This window comes from Carassius auratus, chromosome 18, assembly GCF_003368295.1.
Source record: "Carassius auratus strain Wakin chromosome 18, ASM336829v1, whole genome shotgun sequence".
NCBI lineage: Eukaryota > Metazoa > Chordata > Actinopteri > Cypriniformes > Cyprinidae > Carassius > Carassius auratus.
Genome location: NC_039260.1, coordinates 21,648,588 through 21,666,119, shown reverse-complemented (window position 1 = coordinate 21,666,119; position 17,532 = coordinate 21,648,588). Strand labels below are relative to the sequence as shown.

The 17,532-nt window shown below is 38.3% G+C and overlaps 1 protein-coding gene across 2 annotated transcripts; it reads left to right on the top strand.

Annotated features, from left to right (window-relative positions):
* The first annotated feature begins 2,048 nt into the window (after positions 1-2,048).
* Positions 2,049-16,297, top strand: LOC113118670 (acetolactate synthase-like protein). Of its 2 annotated transcripts, none has more exons than XM_026288026.1 (16): positions 2,049-2,167; positions 2,333-2,472; positions 5,693-5,894; positions 5,982-6,109; positions 6,903-7,041; positions 10,878-10,989; positions 11,122-11,221; positions 11,680-11,777; positions 12,478-12,614; positions 12,876-13,010; positions 13,815-13,929; positions 14,131-14,300; positions 14,635-14,705; positions 14,836-14,907; positions 15,485-15,590; positions 15,768-16,297. In XM_026288026.1, exons 2-16 carry the CDS (start codon positions 2,371-2,373, stop codon positions 15,944-15,946), a joined length of 1,866 nt encoding a protein of 621 aa, XP_026143811.1. In that variant the 5' UTR covers positions 2,049-2,167; positions 2,333-2,370; the 3' UTR covers positions 15,947-16,297. The 2 variants fall into 2 exon arrangements, with proteins under 2 accessions (XP_026143811.1, XP_026143810.1); XM_026288025.1 differs by having other exon boundaries at positions 2,051-2,167; positions 2,328-2,472; positions 15,768-16,296.
* The last annotated feature ends 1,235 nt before the right edge of the window (positions 16,298-17,532 follow it).

Genomic DNA, 17,532 nt, shown 5'->3' with positions numbered 1-17,532 from the left:
GTATTCTTAACTCTGGATAAAGCCAGATTTTGGATATCTCTGTCTATAACTCTGTGTATCAGAAAATACTATGAAAAGCAGAAAAAAAAATCACTTTGAACTTAGAACTTTAAACTTATGTACAAAGAAAAACCCTCTGTAAAAACCTTTATAATTTAAAGGGTAAGTTCACCCAAAGTGAAAATTCTGTCAGTAATTACTCACCCTCATGCTGCTCCAAACCTATCTTCGGAACACAAATTAAGATATTTTTGATGAAATCAAAACATAAACTTAACTCATAAAATGTTATATTTAAAGTGGTCCATTTTGGCAGGACACTAAAAAACATAGCCTTTAAACATTGTACTATAATTTTGACTACAGATAAAGTAAAAGTAATCTGTAATAAAATAGATATTTAAATGTGTATTTTAGATGTTTTCTTTCCTGTAGTTTGATAGAAGACATGTTTTGGAAGCAAACTAGCCCCTCTCCATTCATATATATATATATATATATATATATATATATATATATGAACAAATAAAACTGGCCATTGCATGAAAGTTGTAGTGACTTGTCTTATAAAATTACACCTGTACCACCTGTATTAACTTGTCATGTATCATATAGATAAGCACAACGTATATTACATGCAACAGTATTCTCTACAATAGAAGAGCATGCTAGACATAATACACTCCCATAAGAGTGCTGATTTGCTTTGTCAGATCACTCTTAACTTTTAAGACAACAGTCAAAGACACATTCCACTAACTGATGCTGGTACAAGGTATGACAGAGGAGACCTGTTCTTTTCAAAGTATGTTTTTGATGATGATTATGGAAGTGTGCTTGCATTTAATCTAATGTTTTCATCTGATTAAAAGGGGCAATGAAGGATCTGACGGTTCTTAGCAGCCACCTGTATGTGTTGCTTTGAGAGAGCAAGCATACATTTGTGTTGTGTGTTTTTTTTACTCATTTATTCCTCCTTCTTTGATAACCATTTAACAATTCCATTTAATCATATGATTATTTCTAATAATACATTTTAACCATTTATATATTTTCTTTACGGTTGTGTGGTTTCATGAGATATTTGTCTTCACAAGTAAAAAGATTGTCTCTATTTCAAGGTTTTTAATGACACCGGCTGTGTTTGTGAAGCAGTTATTTTCCATTGATTGTGGTATGATAACTCTTGATGGATTTGTGCTGAGCATTGAAATATACACAACTAAGATTATTCAATAAACTGCTCTTTTATATCATCATTACTTGTCTCCTACTTCTGCCCTTCTTTGGCTTTCCTCAATCAGCTTCTTGGCTGATACTGTACTGTTAACCGGGTTTTGGGAATTAGACATCTTTGCCGAGTAGTTGTTCTGTTACCAGAAAAAAGAAAAAAAAAAAGATATTTTCCCACAGGATATTTTCTCACAGGATCTAGTGCCAGATCTTATATTTCTTATATTTTTAAAATCAAAATACCTTATGGTTAACTTATATGTTTAACAACCTTGTTTTGACTGCCAAAAGTAGTTTTCAAAAAGCCTTATAAATATAAAATATAATTTGAGAGAAAGTAAAGATTCTTTACACTACAGTACACAGCATGAGTAAGTGTTTCAAGCTTTCAGTGGCTGTCTGTTTCTATGAAAACTAAAAAGGTCCTGTTAAAGGTTTTATTTTATTCTTTTTTTATATTACAGATGACTGTGTAACGTACAGTACGTGTCTAAATGTGATACTCCTGTTATATTAAGTGATAGGACTTAGCTCTCGAAGTTAAGTTATTTTGTTCGAACAATAGTAGAGCAAAGGTCATACGGTGTCACCTACATCGATTCTGTTCAGTTTAAATAAATAAATAAATGCCTGCGTAACAACAACAAAAAACACTCTTAAATAAAAAAATAAAATAATAAATACATTTTCTGGCGGTGGTTTCTGGAGTAACAGAGGTTACGTTTCAGCCTCCGATTGGATGACTGCGCTGTCAATCACTTCACGGCGCAGCCTGATATTCTCAAAGTGACTCAGCTGAGAGCGCTGAATGTTCAAGTAAAGACAATTACTCAAATAGCGGAGGAGTTATTGCGCCAATTGCGTAGCACTCTCGTTCCATTCGCTTTCTGTTTGTGTTCATTCATCGCTGCAGCAGGGGAGAAAGAACTGGCAGGTACGGCGTTGTCTGACCTTAACAAGGCCATAAAAACATCAGCAATGACAGCGTGTTGAATATTGAATGCCGTCTCGCCATTTTGTGCACGGGAAAAGTCAACTTTGAAACACACGACAGTTAGCAGCTTGCTTATTTACTTGTTTTCATGCTTTTGCAGGACAGGTGGACAGTAGCTCGTTAACCACTAAGCCACTTTAGATATGGACCTATCTGTGGTTTTGGGCTGCTCTCTGGGTGCTGCCCTTGGGGGTGTGATCCTTGCAACCTATAAACTGGGCTTACTTTACCAGCTATTTCATAAGGTATGAAACATTGTGACATCTGCTTTGGTTATAATATATACATTTTCACAACAGAGTTTGACACCTATCTATGTATCTTTCGATCTATCTATCTAGTAGTGACTTTTACATTAATAAAACATGCATGTTTACTAACTATACAAGAACTGTAAACTAGCAGGTGAATAAGCACATGTTTGCTTGAGTATTGTATACTGTACGTGTGCCAGGTGTACACGTGTATGATTACTATTGCCTTACAACAGCAGCAGGAGTTGGGTTGTGGTTTTTTAAATTTTGTTCAACCAAACAAAAGTTGCTGTAATGTGTTATAACAGGCCTGCTGTCATGTGGCCAGACTCCAGTGCCTAACAATGTCACTTAAGCATGTGAATTGTATTACCAGAAATGTATATTTCAATGCATGGTTTGTTTGTAAGGATTAAGTAAACAAGTAAAACCGGTAATGAGTGTCTCTACACAAACCCTGTCTTATCTCTTTTGGCACAGAGTTCACATGAACACAGTAAGATTAGTCTGACATTTATATTTTATTACGGCATGAAATGATCCCCCTCCCCCATTTTTAAATGCTTGAATATATTTTCTAAATGCATGCATGTTAAAACAAAATGTCATAACTGGACCTTCGTTTTTGAAAAATATATTTTCTGCAGTTTATAACGTAGCTGCCATTAAATGAAAACAATCTGCAAAGTTGTTAATCAAAAAAGTGCATGATAAATAAAGATATTGTCACTCAAAAGAGAGAGTCGACTCAGAGTCGCCTTAACGGGTCGTTATATTTTCTAATCTTTTGCCTTTTGCCTGTGAACCCACAATTTCTTAAGAATGGGTAGATTATCGTAGACTGATGCTTTTTTAATTACTTCATTTAATAAAAACTTATGTAGTGTAGGACACAGACATTATAATCATTGTGAAATTGCTGTTTATTGTCCTGCACCGGCAGTTATAGGTTTAATGCGTAAGAGATGAGCGAGTTAAGGATGGTGTTCCTGTGATACAGCTGTTCTGCATCCTGATTAAAAGTTCTTCAAACATTACTGTAGACTTATTTTGGTTTACAAACTGTATTGTTTCATTAGTTAGTCACGTTAGCACTTGGCTAATGTAAAGTACCCACCATTGTTGTTTTAAGTTTTCCAATCCAACCAATCAGAACCGAGAAGGCTTATGGAAGGGAGCGGTTTGCGCCGAAATTGCTAGGAACTAATAATTTTGGAATCATAATTACTCTAATATTAAATGTATATTCTGAGAAAATTACAACGTTTTCTGACCTTAGATGCATTTAAACCTGTTGTAGGGGAATCCAACACGATATTAGGACACTTTAAAATACTATATGACCTGCTCTTTAACATCCAATCAACAACCAACTCGTTGAACCAAGTCCCACCCAAGTTTATTTTTCCTATAATCTGTCACAGTTGGATGCACTGAAAAAATTGGTAGTAAATTTCTTTTTTATATATATATATAAGCAAGTAAGAGTCCATTATATGTGAAATTTTAAAGTAGAAGTACTACAGTAGTATTGTACATTTACATTTAGTCATTTAGCAAATGCTTTTATCTAAAGCAATTTATAAATGAGGACAATGGAAGCAATCAGTATATACAAAAGAGCAATGATATGCAAGTGCTATAACAAGTCTCAGTTAGTTTAACACAGTACATGTAACGAGGTTTTTTAAAATTATATTAAATCAAAAGAAAATAGAATAGAAAAGGAATAGAGCAAGCTAGTGTTAAAGGCCTACTGCCAAGCTAGTGTTAGTGCACTCTTTTACTATTGTTAATTATATAATAATAAAAATAATATAATTAGAATACAAAAAGATTGGAGAAGTTAGTGTGGTGGTTTTGTAGGCAAACATTAATGACTAATTTTATGCAAGCAGCTGTTGGTAGCCAGTGCAGATTGATAAACAGAGGTGTGATGTGCATTCTTTTTGGCTCATTAAAAATTAATCTTGCAGCATTCTGTATTAATTGTAAAGGTTTGATAGAACTTGCTGGAAGACCTGCCAAGAGAGCATAGCAATAGTCCAGCCTGGGCAGAATAAGAGCTTGAACAAGGAGTTTTTGAAGCATGCTCCGAAAGAAAGGGCCTCAACTTCTTGATGTTGATTGAAGCTAATCTGCATGACCTGTCCGTTTTAACAATGTGGTCTGAGAAAGTCAGCTGATCATCAATCATAACTCCAAGGTTTATGTCTGTTTTTGGAGGAGGTGTTGTTGATGTGCCTAACTGGATGATACATTTGTGATGAAATTATGGGTTTGATGGAATCACAAGCAGTTCTGTCCTGGCAAAGTTGAGTTGAAGGTGATGGTCCTTCACCCAGCAAGAAATGTATCCTAGACAAGCTGAGTGGTGAACAGGATGGAATGAAGGTAAAGTTGAGTATCATCAGCATAGCAGTAGAATTAAAAGCCATGTTTCTGAATGAAAAGAAGTGGCCCAAGAACTGAGCCCTGAGGCACCCCAGTAGTAAGATGTTGTGAATTGGACACCTTCAAGATAACTTGAAGTACCTATCCGAGAGATAAGACTCAAACCACTGGAGCGTGATTCCTAAGATGCCCTTTAGGCCCAATAGGCTTGACAGGAGGATCTGGTGGTTAACTGTGGTCAAAGCAGCAGACAGACCCAGCAAGATAAGTATTAAAGATTTGTAATCTGCTCTAGCCAGTCTTAGGGCTCCAACAACTGAGAGCACGGCAGACTTGGTTTAATGTCCACTAATGAAATCAGACTGGTTGCTGTCGAGGAGGTTGTTCTGTGTGAGAAAGGCAGAGGCTTGGTTGAACACAGTTTGTTCAAGTGGTTTTGCAATGAAAGGAAACTGGTATGTAATTCTCCAAAGAGATTGGTGAAGGGTGGGATTTTTAAATAGTTGACGAACCTCTCTGAATGCTGAGGGAAAAACACCAGTGTGAAGGGATGTGTTAATGATGTGAGTGAGTGTAGGTACAAATGCAGGAGAAATGGCTCAAAGGAGATGAGATGGAATAGGTTGAACAGACAAGTAGTAGGATGATTAGAAAGGATGAGTTTGGAGACTTCTGTCTCAGTGAAGTAATTATAAAAAAATATATTCCATTTTTGTTTTATTTACAACTTTTTTTTTCAGCGTGTACATTACAATAAAAAAAAAAATGTATTTCACTACTTTCATTTCATTGCAACTTTAATGTTAATCATTCCCAGACAGAGAGACAGAGTCCTCGACATGGAGGTGAGAGTGTGGCGGAGGTTTTGCGAGCTCATGGTGTCAAATTTGTCTTCACGTTGGTGGGAGGACACATCTCACCCATCCTGGTGGCCTGTGAGAAACTGGGCATCCGCATTGTCGACACACGCCATGAGGCCACAGCTGTGTTTGCTGCCGATGCCGTAGCAAGACTTTCTGGTAAGACTGAATCAAAAACAGAAAAGCATACGCATCATGTTAGAAGATGTAGGAGAAGCTGGTTAATCTTGTGTTTTGCTAATATAGGTACAGTCGGTGTGGCTGCGGTGACGGCGGGGCCGGGGCTGACGAACACAGTGACTGCGGTGAAAAACGCTCAAATGGCCGAATCACCGCTGCTTCTGATTGGTGGTGCTGCTGCCACTCTCTTACAGGTCAAGAAGTGCTGTATAGTTTATGAGTCATATTTGCTCTCTGCTCTGGTTAGCTTATGTCTCTATAACTTCCTTATCTTTTCTTAATTTTTTTATCTGTGTCTTGTGTAAACACTGGATTTTATCTCAGTTCCAGAGTGATTCTCAGGGATCTAGCCTTGAACCATGACAGCAAGGATTTAAAAAAAATCGTCATTCAAACTAAATTGAAAATTACAAAAAAGAAATGTTACAAACCTGTATGACTGTTTGGTAACCAAACAAGTTGTCTTTCATTGTATGGAGACACCCAAAAGTCACAGACAATGAAAAATATGTTCTTATGAAAACAGAACATTTGTTTTTATGATATATACAACACAGTAGTTGCTGCACTGCACTGCACTGCATCTACTAATGGCCTGTTAACACAAAGAACAATAACAATTGATACTTACTGTATAACAAGAAGTAAAATAGCATCCACAACAACACACAATAACGTTCTGTTTATTATAAGCATGCGCTGCAGTTATGTTGTCTGATGCATTCAATGATTTCCTATCAATGTTTTTGTTTATCAGCTGAAAGAATTTGTTCAGAAAGTAATTCCAACAACATTGTTGTCATTGATATAGTTATGGTGTGGACTTGCATATTGTCATAGAATTAGAATGATTATTACAACTTTATAGTTATATTAATTGTCACAGTTGTTGTCTTTTGTGTAAGTTGAATATCTGTTAAATGATTGTTGGTTGTAACCTGCATCATTCATTTGTCATTAATATTTTGTCTGATGGTTTCTTTGCAGGGTAGAGGTGCACTGCAGGATATTGACCAAATGTCCCTCTTCAAGCCTCTATGTAAGTTTTGTGCATCAGTGAGGACTGTGAGAGAAATTGTTCCCACTGTCAAAAAAGCCTTGGCCGCCGCACAGTCTGGCACACCAGGTACAGTGACGCCAAAACATACTCTACAGGCTTAATGCCTTTTGGTGAAATTCGCCATTGTGACATTCAGATATTTTATTAACTTGATTTTGTGCAAATCCGAGGACTTTTTATTTTGGGTGGGTGGTTTATATGAATGGGTCTTGAGGGGAACTGACTCTACATGCTGACATTTTTAATGCCTAAATTTTCTTATAAATGTGTCTTAACAGTGTTTGAACACAACTACCCTATTAGGGCTCACAATAAAAACAAATGGAATCGAGATCGCGATTTGACAGAAGTTCCGATTGTCATGCATATCTTTCAGTGAAGCAAGGTTCTGTGATGTCCATCCAAAGGCTAGAGGGTGCTCTCGCTCTGAAACTCAAAATATGCCACGAATAAGGAATCGTAGCTGGATAAACCGAAGATTTAACTGCTTTTATTTCATTTACTATACAGAGCCATAGATCACTGAGAAGCTATGCAAACAGCTGTCATTTCTTCAACTTCAGTGATTTTTTTTCTGCGTAATTTGTCAGTGAACTATGGCTCTGTGTAGTATATGCTGCTCCATCTGAAAGCACGTGATGATGATTTACTGCTGATTACAGAATGTCTCAGGTTACTTATGTAACCATAGTTCCCTGAGTTGGACACTGCGTCCTCTAGGGGTCGCTATGGGCAGCGCCTCGTCGTGACCCTTGTCTGAAGCATACATTGAAAAACACCAACAACATGTTGGCTGGCGATAGCCCATGACGTCACTAATGGTGACTGGGAGAACACATCATCCACTTCTTAGTCTGAAGCTTGCGTCTGAAGCATGGCTTCCTTACTCAGGGAACCGTGGTTGCATATGTAACCTGAGACGTTCAAAACTTCAAACTGCATCCTCTAGTGATCATATGGGGAACAGTATACCCACATCACCATGCTGAGTAGCGTGCAGGACAGAACCATGGCAAGCACTAAGTAACAACTCTACCATTTCCATCGGAGATGTCCCTGGGACATTAAAGGCTGTCCATGACATTATTCCTTAAAACCAAAGGCCTAGGCTACAGACCAGTTAGGGCCAGACTCCTGGGCCCAAGGTAAAGCTCAAGGGTTGGAATCAAGAATAGATTTCTTTAAAGGGATATGACCAAGAGCCTAGCATCAAACTAAGTCTTGGTCTGTCACACAGGGGCTACCGCTTGCTATCGCATAAGCTTGCTGAAGGAACGGTCTCAACAGATCACTAGTAGCAATACCCTGTTTAAATAGGTATACTGAGGGAACATAGGTGGAGTGACGCCCAACATTAACGGGGCTTTTACAAGCTCAAGAAAGGGCACTAAGCAACCGCGTGAAGCCCTCACCATATAGGATTTTAGGAAAGAACACCGAGTACTAGCGTGCGAACTTACCATAACATTGATTTTAGGATACTGTTCTAAAGGGCTCTCATGGCACTCTGAAAGGGCAGCTCATAGATGGAATAGTACATCCCAAAACCAATATGTTTGACCTACCACATGTTCTAATGCTGGAACGGCTAGCAGTAATTTACTTAGCTGAGGGAGCCTTAACCCAGATCTCAACGGGAGAGGGGGATCGACCTACAGTATGATCATTAGAATCAGAAGGGTAAGCATACTGCAAGCTAGCCAAAAACTCAGTGCATCAGAGAGGTGGAGGAAGGGCCTAGTTCACCTGATGCTGCTGGTTCCAGGTGCTCTGGAAAAACAAAGAACTTCTGTGGAGTTGAATTCCTTGCTCTGTGGGCTGTTCTCATGGTAGTTAAAGGCTAGATAGGTAAAAGGGCATTACTTGAAGCTAAAAGCAAATGCTAAGAGCTAAAACTAAAAGCATAATGCTCGATGCCTCAGCAAGAGGGGATATCCTGGACAACCAGGAAATTTTGTAGTGCCGTGCCAGGGGCCTGATGATCAAGAAGGCTCCCGCAGAAGCCTATGACCTGGCCGCATGATCCAGGAAGCATGAAGCCGGAACCAGGGCTATCATACTGGCTGGACACAATATCGATGAGTGAAGTAACACCGCAAGTCGATCACCTGGTTTCTGAATGCAGCCAAGTGGGGTGCTCACAGAGGACCTACCTTAGAAAGGACAGAAGCCCACAGGTCCTGGAAAAACACTGCAAAGAAATCTCATAGAAGGATTATAAACACATAACCACCAGCACATTAATACATACATATACACACACACACACACACACACACACACACACACATACACACGCATGTATGTATGTGTGTGTGTGTGTGTGTTCCTTTGCCCCGTGATTCCTCCTACCCCTACACGCAGGTGGGGTAGGAATGTGAGCTGCGACTCTAGACTTCTAGAGCGCCGCCATTGTGTCCAGCTTAGCCACAGCCTGACCTGCTGCTGCGTATGACCCTGTCATTTAACAACATGTCTCCTGAAGGGGCTTAGATGGCAAGGAGGGAGTGTTAAGAGACGATGCCTTACCCATAGAGAGATAGCTAAACAGCGTCTATTCTACAGGGGGCATCCTTTCGTAGCCGTTTTCGTGTATCGCATCGATATTGGCATAAGACTTATGCTGGAATCTATGGATGCATGAGGAAAATGGTCTCTTCCATTCCTTCTCGATCTCTGTATGGCGATCAGGAAGAAATGGAAGGCTTAGCTGGAGGGCTATGGCAAGAAAGATAACTCTCATAGAGAAGACCTCGCGGCGTCACTTTCTTAGCTGGCTTCGAACGGTCATCCTCAGACGACAACTGCTCTTCCTGGGCCAAACTCAGCATAGCACTGGCCCCCGGATCAGACGATGTTAAAGAAATAACATCATCCTCTAGCGGCTCTCTATCGTTCACAGCCGACGAGCGCGTAAGGAAAAGCTCCTCTTTAAACTCATCAGCCAGATCCACTTGCGATCCCCACAAGCTCATTCTCCTCCATGCCTCAGCAGCGGCGGGTCTTGAACTGCGGGAAGCATATGGCTGCCCTCTGTCCTCGAAAATCAGTATTCCCTGATGACAAGCAACGATCTCTGCATTTTTATGTTTGGGTGAAGAGCATGTACGTGATGTCCTCAAGGGGGCAATTTGGGGCAATTTCATTGTCAGCGTTTTCTGATGTAAAAGCTCTGCTCTAATAACGACGACACGGATGCACACATCCTGTAAACGTTTTGCTAGTTCTCGCCATTATAGAATAAAGATTGCTCGTACAGTACTCAAAATGTATGCTTCAAACAAAACAGTCAGTGAAGACGAAGAGGATGACGTGTTCTCCTGGTGCCTATTTATACTATAGTCGCACCGGTAGTGACGTCATGGGCTGTTGCTGGCCAACCTGTTGGTGTTTTACAATGTATGTTTCAGACACTGGTCACAATGAGGCATTCCCCATAGTGACCCCTAGAGGACGCAGTTCAAAAATCCCTTGAAAGGGAACCGGCTTTACTAACAAAGTGCCCATGACAATGTCTGACATTTTCTTTGCGCTCGATCAGCTGTAGTGGCAATAGCGTCTTGTAAGCAATGCAGCTGTTTTGTAGTGAACAAAAGAGATTTCATTCTCTCCCATTTTCTTAATGTATGTTTTTGATGATAATGGCTTTCTGTGAGCAGAGCTGTTTTTGACCAGGTAAAAAGGGTGAATGTTTTACAGGACCATTGAGGAATTTTTACCAAAGTACTGTATGTTTGCAAACGTTTCATGAAGACCTGTAACGAATCATTCCAAATTGTGGAAAACTTTGTAATGTGTGTTTTTATTTTTATTTTTTTATGTAAATGAGTGCATATTGCATATAAATGAGTAAATAAATAAATTCTGTGAGCATAATTCTACAGTTTTTCTTTTATTCACAGGCCCAGTGTTTATAGAGTTTCCCATAGACACGCTGTACCCTTACCATGTGGTGGAAAAAGAGTTTGCCCCCAAAAACACTCCCAAAGGCCTGATGGGGAAAATCATTGCATGGTATAAACATTTCTCACTATTCACATACTATTATTCCTGCATTATTCCTTGTTATTAAATGACAAGCAATGTTTTTTTTTACTAATTGACTTTAGCATGACTGAAACAATTGCTGTTCTTGTCATCACATAGGTATCTCCGGAATCATTTATCAAACTTGTTTGCTGGAGCTTGGGAGACACGTGATCTGTCTCCACTTCCTGTTCACATCCCACATGCCACAGAGGATGAGGTGAAACTTGTGTACCCTGTTGTGGCATATATTGTATTGGAAGTTAGACTGTAGATTCAGCTGATCATGATAACAATAATATTACAAGATTCTGTTATCAGCATCCAGTCTCAGTATATAACACCTTACATAAACGACACCTGGTGCCAGTTGCATAAACGTGTCCTCTATGTGAAGACAGTGTCTTAAGAACCAGTCTGACCAAATAGTAGTTAAGAGGTAATCAGTCTTATGGAGTCTAACTTCCCAGTGACCACCTTTTAAAGAAACGTAAAAATAGCAAATAAATAAATAAAAATAGGTAACTAACTTGTAAGACTAGTCTAAATTATGCAACTGCCCCAAGAAAGAAAGCTCAAAGATGAAGGAGAAATGTTGAAATGTTGACTTGTGCCCCAAATACAGAAGATAAGATCACATTGCACTTTGAGTTGCTCTTAACCTTTTACTCCTTCTAGGTCCAAAGGTGTGTGGAATTAGTGAGCAGAGCCAAGAAACCTGTCATACTTTTAGGCAGTCAGGCAACATTGCCCCCTACACCAGCGGATGATGTCAGGTAAATTAGAAGCTGTCTCTTCAAATGTTCATTGAACAGTTCAGGGGTCACCTTTTCGGGTCTGTAAATCTCTGACCTTTGGGTCACCAGTTCCAGATTTACCCACTACAACACTTCCTGTAAATTAATGCTGACATATTACATGAATTCATACATTGCCAGTCAAAAATGTGGATGCACCTGCTCAGAGACATAAGCATGAGATAGCACATAAGTATGCCAGTTATGAAGTGAACAGAAATGTGAAACAAATCAATACCATATTTTGACTTTAGTGTGATCATATGTACCTAGGTTCATGAAAATGCATCCTGGAATGATGTAAAACCGTATAGAAAAATTTAATGTATGGTAACTTCCCACCCTCTAATTAATCTATTTAAAACATTAAAGTTATTAAATATTATTTCTTTACTTATTTAGTTAATACAGAAGCACAGCTGTGTAAATGTGTCTTCAAATGCCATTTCATGCATTTCAGTTTCAACTTTTAGATAAGGATTTCTAAGATCCTAAGAAATGTAAGTTAAGTTGACTTTTGGTACCGTATATATGGATTACATTGATCAAAAATGCATTTGGTTTCAAGTCCAAAACAACCAGTGATTACAGTACATGATTGAACAAAAGCACCCATATCACGTGCATTAAGTCAATTTTTAGTCAGATTTTTTTTTTTTTTTCTATGCTTCGTTCACAGAAAGGCCTTAGAATCTTTAGGCATTCCCTGCTTCTTAGGTGGAATGTCCCGAGGGATGTTGGGAAAGAACAGCCCACTGCATATTAGACAAAACAGGAGAGATGCCTTGAAAGATGCTGACCTCGTGCTGCTGGCAGGTGAGAAACAATGCCACCTACTGAACTGTTGGAATATGTGCAGAAATGTTTTCCATGCACATACTCATTGTTTGGAAAGTGTTGAAATCTCCGGGAATTTAAAAAATGTGATTCCATGCCTGGAAAAGTCACTTAATACGTTTCATACATTCATTCACAAGTCATGGAATTATTTATAAAATAGTCAATTTTGTGGGACAGTGTGGGAACTCTGGGTTTTGCGTAGTTCTTGTTCCTGAATGTGTTTGTTTTGGTGCATAGGCACGGTGTGTGATTTTAGACTGAGTTACGGAAGAGTGCTGAACAGACGGAGCAAAATCATTGCTGTCAACAGAGACCGGAGTCAGCTACTAAAGAACTCCGACATGTTCTGGAAGCCAACAGTGGCCATTCAAGGTAAACGGCTACATTTTACTTTTAAATAATATATAGTTCTGTCATGACATCTGTTGGGGTGATTGGCATGGTAACAATGTACATCACTGTGTTAATGTATTTGTTCTTGATGGAATTGATCTGCTAAGCTGCAGCTGCAGTAGAGCAAGTACAGAGACTTGCTACTGCTGATAAATCCACAACATGCTGATGTGAGCATGTAATGCTGGGTATACACCAAAAGATAATCGGGCTGATTTTGGGCCAATTTCCCCCTTCTGACAATCCTAGCTATGTCCCGATTATCTTGATGGTTCTACAGATTATCTTACAGATTTTCTCTTGGTGTGATGTATGTTAAGCGTCTCCGAACCGGAGCCGCCGCGATCACGAATCAGAAATATTCAACATGTTTAATATTTACGATCAGAAATCCTGTAAAAAATCTTTTGGTGTGTATCCAGCATAAGAAATATTGCTTCTGCAAATATTACATACATTAAATAACCCCCATATCATACATGAATCACCTCGTAGCAGATCTACACAGGTGGAGCTGGGGAAGGTGGAGGGTTTCTGAAGCAAGCTGTAACTGCTACTGCAAGCACTAGTCATACATTTGAATGTTGAGCAGCAAGCTCATTGGCTACCGATGCAGGAGAGAACCAATCAGCTGTGCCATGTAATAATGATGTCATTAGGTCCGATTGAGTTTGACCTATCAGACTACGCCATCTAGAGTTTCATGCCAGAACTAGTACAGTTAATATATTTGTATAATATATAAAAGTTATGTGATGAGGTTTCCTTTCCTAACTTATTTAGGTGATGCTGGTTCTTTCCTCTTGCGTCTCTCAAAAGCCTTGAAGGGACACCGATGTCCAGAGGAATGGCCTAGGAGCCTGAAAGAGGGAGATGCCATCAAAGAGAAAGCTAACAGGTGACCTTATCTCAGCTGCTTGGATACATTGTCTCTGGAGAGAGAATCAGGCCTACAGTGCTTGGCTAAAAACATATGGAAATCCCACAATTGGCAGTGTTCCCTCCTGATAATTAAAAGGGCTGTCTGTCCATATACTTTTGTCTATGTTTCATGTTGTCTAGCAGTATAGGTTCTCATTATGCCAGTTTTTGCCATCAGAGCAAAAGCGGATGAGAAGACAGAGAGGCATTTGAACCCCCTGAGTGTTTTGCATCGTGTGGATGAGCTCTTGGCTGAGGACAGCATCATAGTGGCTGATGGGGGTGATTTTGTCGGCAGCGCTGCATATATCATGAGACCCCAGGGCCCACTCCGCTGGCTGGACCCAGGTTAGAGGCAGAGCGTCACAGCTATTGTGTTTGAGATTTCATAGGATTATCCTCTTTTGTTCAGATGCTCTCAACGTAAGATGATTCATGCTTTTATGAATTTACATAACAGCACTTAACAAAACAACATATCCATATATATTGAAATCATTTTTAATACATTCTTCTTTTGTCCTGACAAGCAACATTAATTTTTTATTATATTTTTGTTTATTTCCTGCAGTTATATTAAGTTTTGGTACAATCTAATTCCATAATCTTCAGCCTTTTTTTTTTGTCAAATCCACTCATAGTATTTGTGTTCATAATGATTCATGGCTTCCCTTTTCCCCAGGGGCCTTTGGGACTCTGGGTGTTGGAGGAGGTTTTGCTCTGGGGGCAAAGCTTTGTCGACCTGAGTCTGAGGTAAGATTTTAAATCAAATATTTATTCTTGTTTAAAAATCATGTTTTACTAAACGCTCCATTGTGTGCACAATACAGCTTTAATCACATTAGAAGGGAGCGTATGGACAAAGCCAATGTCTTGTTTGCAGGTATGGATTGTTTACGGTGATGGCTCACTTGGATATAGCGTGGCTGAATATGATACCTTCACACGTCACAAGGTACCAACCATAACACGTGTAACAACTCTTACAACACTGTCTTTTACAGCATCCAGTTCAGAATGTAGTAGAATGAATGTGTTTTGTAAAAATGCAGAACGTCTCCAACCTCTTAAAGGGATAGTTCACCCAAAATGATGTCATGAATTTGCTCTCGACTTTTGTTCATTTTCGAGAAACAAATGTAGATATTTTTAATGAAACCTGAGGCATTTCTGTTCCTCCACTGAAAGTCCATTTCATCAAAACTTTAGTGCTTCAAAAGTTATTAAAGTTCATTAAAATAACACATATGAATTGAGAGGTTTAATATGAGTATGAGACATGATCATTTTGTATGATAAACAGATTGTTTAAAATTATATTTAGATAAAACAAGCACAAAGGCAGCAAAAATGAAACACTTGGCCATAGACCTCCACTGTAATATAACTATCAACACTACTTTTTCTTTTAACCATCTTGGATATTCTGAATGGAATTTGATGGTGCTATTTTAACCTGGAATATTCCTTCAAAACATTCTTGCTGTGGCTTCCCTTGCTTTTCTCTTGACTGCCTTGCGGTCTCCCGTCAGACCCCAGTGATCGCTCTGGTGGGAAATGATGCATGCTGGAGTCAGATCTCCAGAGAACAAGTGCCTATGCTCGGGAGCAACGTAGCCTGTGGTCTTGCCTTTACAGGTGAGAGGCTTTGGTGCAGTGTATTTATTAAATTCTTGTTCACTGCATTTGTTTGAATGTCTTTGCAGTGTGTTTAATGTAACGATTAAACTATTTTCCTAAGGGATGTAATGTATATCCATCAGCAATAGTGGGGAGTTGCATCACTTGCTGTTCCATTCCACCTCTTCCTTGCAGATTACCATATTGTAGCCGATGGTTACGGGGGCAAAGGTTACCTGATTGGCCGAGAGGATGAGTTGCAGCTTGATGACATCATTAAAAAGGCACAGAAGGAGTGCAGAGAGGGAAAGGCCGTTCTGCTGAATGTTCTTATTGGAAAAACTAACTTTAGGGAAGGTTCAATCTCAGTTTAAAGAGAAACACTGTCCTGCCTAGATACCCAAAGTCTTTCTGGTGTTGTCATGCTCAAAATATACCATAGGTTGCACCCTTTACAAAGTAAATTTTTTAAAAGGAGTTCAAAGCAACAACATATCAGATGTTCAAAAACATTTCTTCTGTTATGCTGTGACTAATGCAATGTTCGCAAAACTCTCAAGAACATGTCTCGCTCACAGTTCATCCCAAAACCAAACTAAATGATAAAATGTTTAAAGAAAATTAAGCTTGTGCTCAGGATCATAATTTCTTTTTCTAATATGTCATTATATTTCCCCTTACCCTTATTACTGTAGAGCAAAAAAGGGAAAAAATATTGTATATTATAAAAAAAAAAAAAAAAATATATATATATATATATATATATATATATATATATATATATATATATATATATATATATATATATATATATATATATACACACACACACACGGGGTAGTATTGTTGTATTTTAATTTATGAAATATTTTAAACAATTTTAAAAGAAATATTATATGTGACCCTGGACCACAAAACCAGTCTTGTCAATTTTTCGAAATGTATACTTATACATCATCTGAAATATGCTTTCCATTGATGTCTGGTTTGTTAGGAGGACAATATTTGGCCGAGATATTTGCCCGAGAACTATTTGAAAATCTGGAATCTGAGGGTGAAAAAAAAAAAAATACTGAGAAAATCACCTTTGAAGTTCTCCAAATGAATTCTTAGCAATGCATATTACTAATCAAAAAATAAGATTTGATATATTTGAGGTAGGAAACTTACATAATCTCTTCATGGAACATGATCTATACTGAATATTCTAATGGTTTTAGGCATAAAAGAAAAATGTATAATTTTGACCCATACAATGTTTTTCTGGCTATTGAGACTTAGGACTGGCTTTGTGCTCCAGGGTAACATATTACATATTGTATGGTAATGAGAAATATATATATATATATATTGTCATTACTGATATATAATAATTTTTTTCTTCTGAAATGTTAGCTTGGACATTTTTGTGAAGTTTTTGAAAATACTTTTTCGTTAAGCTGAAAAGGAGCAAGCACAGTGCCTTCACTCTCAATAGCATTTTGTAAAATACTGTAGAAATCAGAGTACCGGTGTGATGATCCAGTAAGATTTGATTCAAATATTATTTTTGAAGCACACTTTAAGAATGCATGACTATATTTAACTAATAATAATGCATTGAAAGACTTGTGTTGTGTGAAGGTTGCAGGATTGATTCTGCTTCATACATCCTTCGTACAGAGTGCCTGTGATTACTCTGAAATTTGTTAGAAATAATTTTCAAAGAATTGCGTCTACAGTTGTTTTGGACATTAATATTTTACTAATTCATGTATCAAATGGGTTTATGTTTGTTTATCTAGAAATAATCAGTGTAAACCAAAGAAATATCCTAGCAAATACTTGCAAATGCAGTTTATGTTTTTGCTGCAGTATCAGACCATAATGCCTCTCCTGGGTTTGTGATTGATGACTTGAGCATCCCCCACAAAATGCCCACTTGAATATGGCTATGTGTTTTATCTATCAACATTTGCTG

What these genes read in the sequence shown, in the direction of transcription:
- LOC113118670 (XM_026288026.1), top strand. Translation starts at nt 2,371, where the DNA reads ATGGACCTATCTGTGGTTTTGGGCTGCTCTCTGGGTGCTGCCCTTGGG. An exon ending in TGCCGTAGCAAGACTTTCTG is followed by an intron (nt 5,895 to 5,981) that starts GTAAGACTGAAT and finishes TTGCTAATATAG; the next exon opens with GTACAGTCGGTGTGGCTGCG. An exon ending in TTTGTCGACCTGAGTCTGAG is followed by an intron (nt 14,706 to 14,835) that starts GTAAGATTTTAA and finishes TCTTGTTTGCAG; the next exon opens with GTATGGATTGTTTACGGTGA.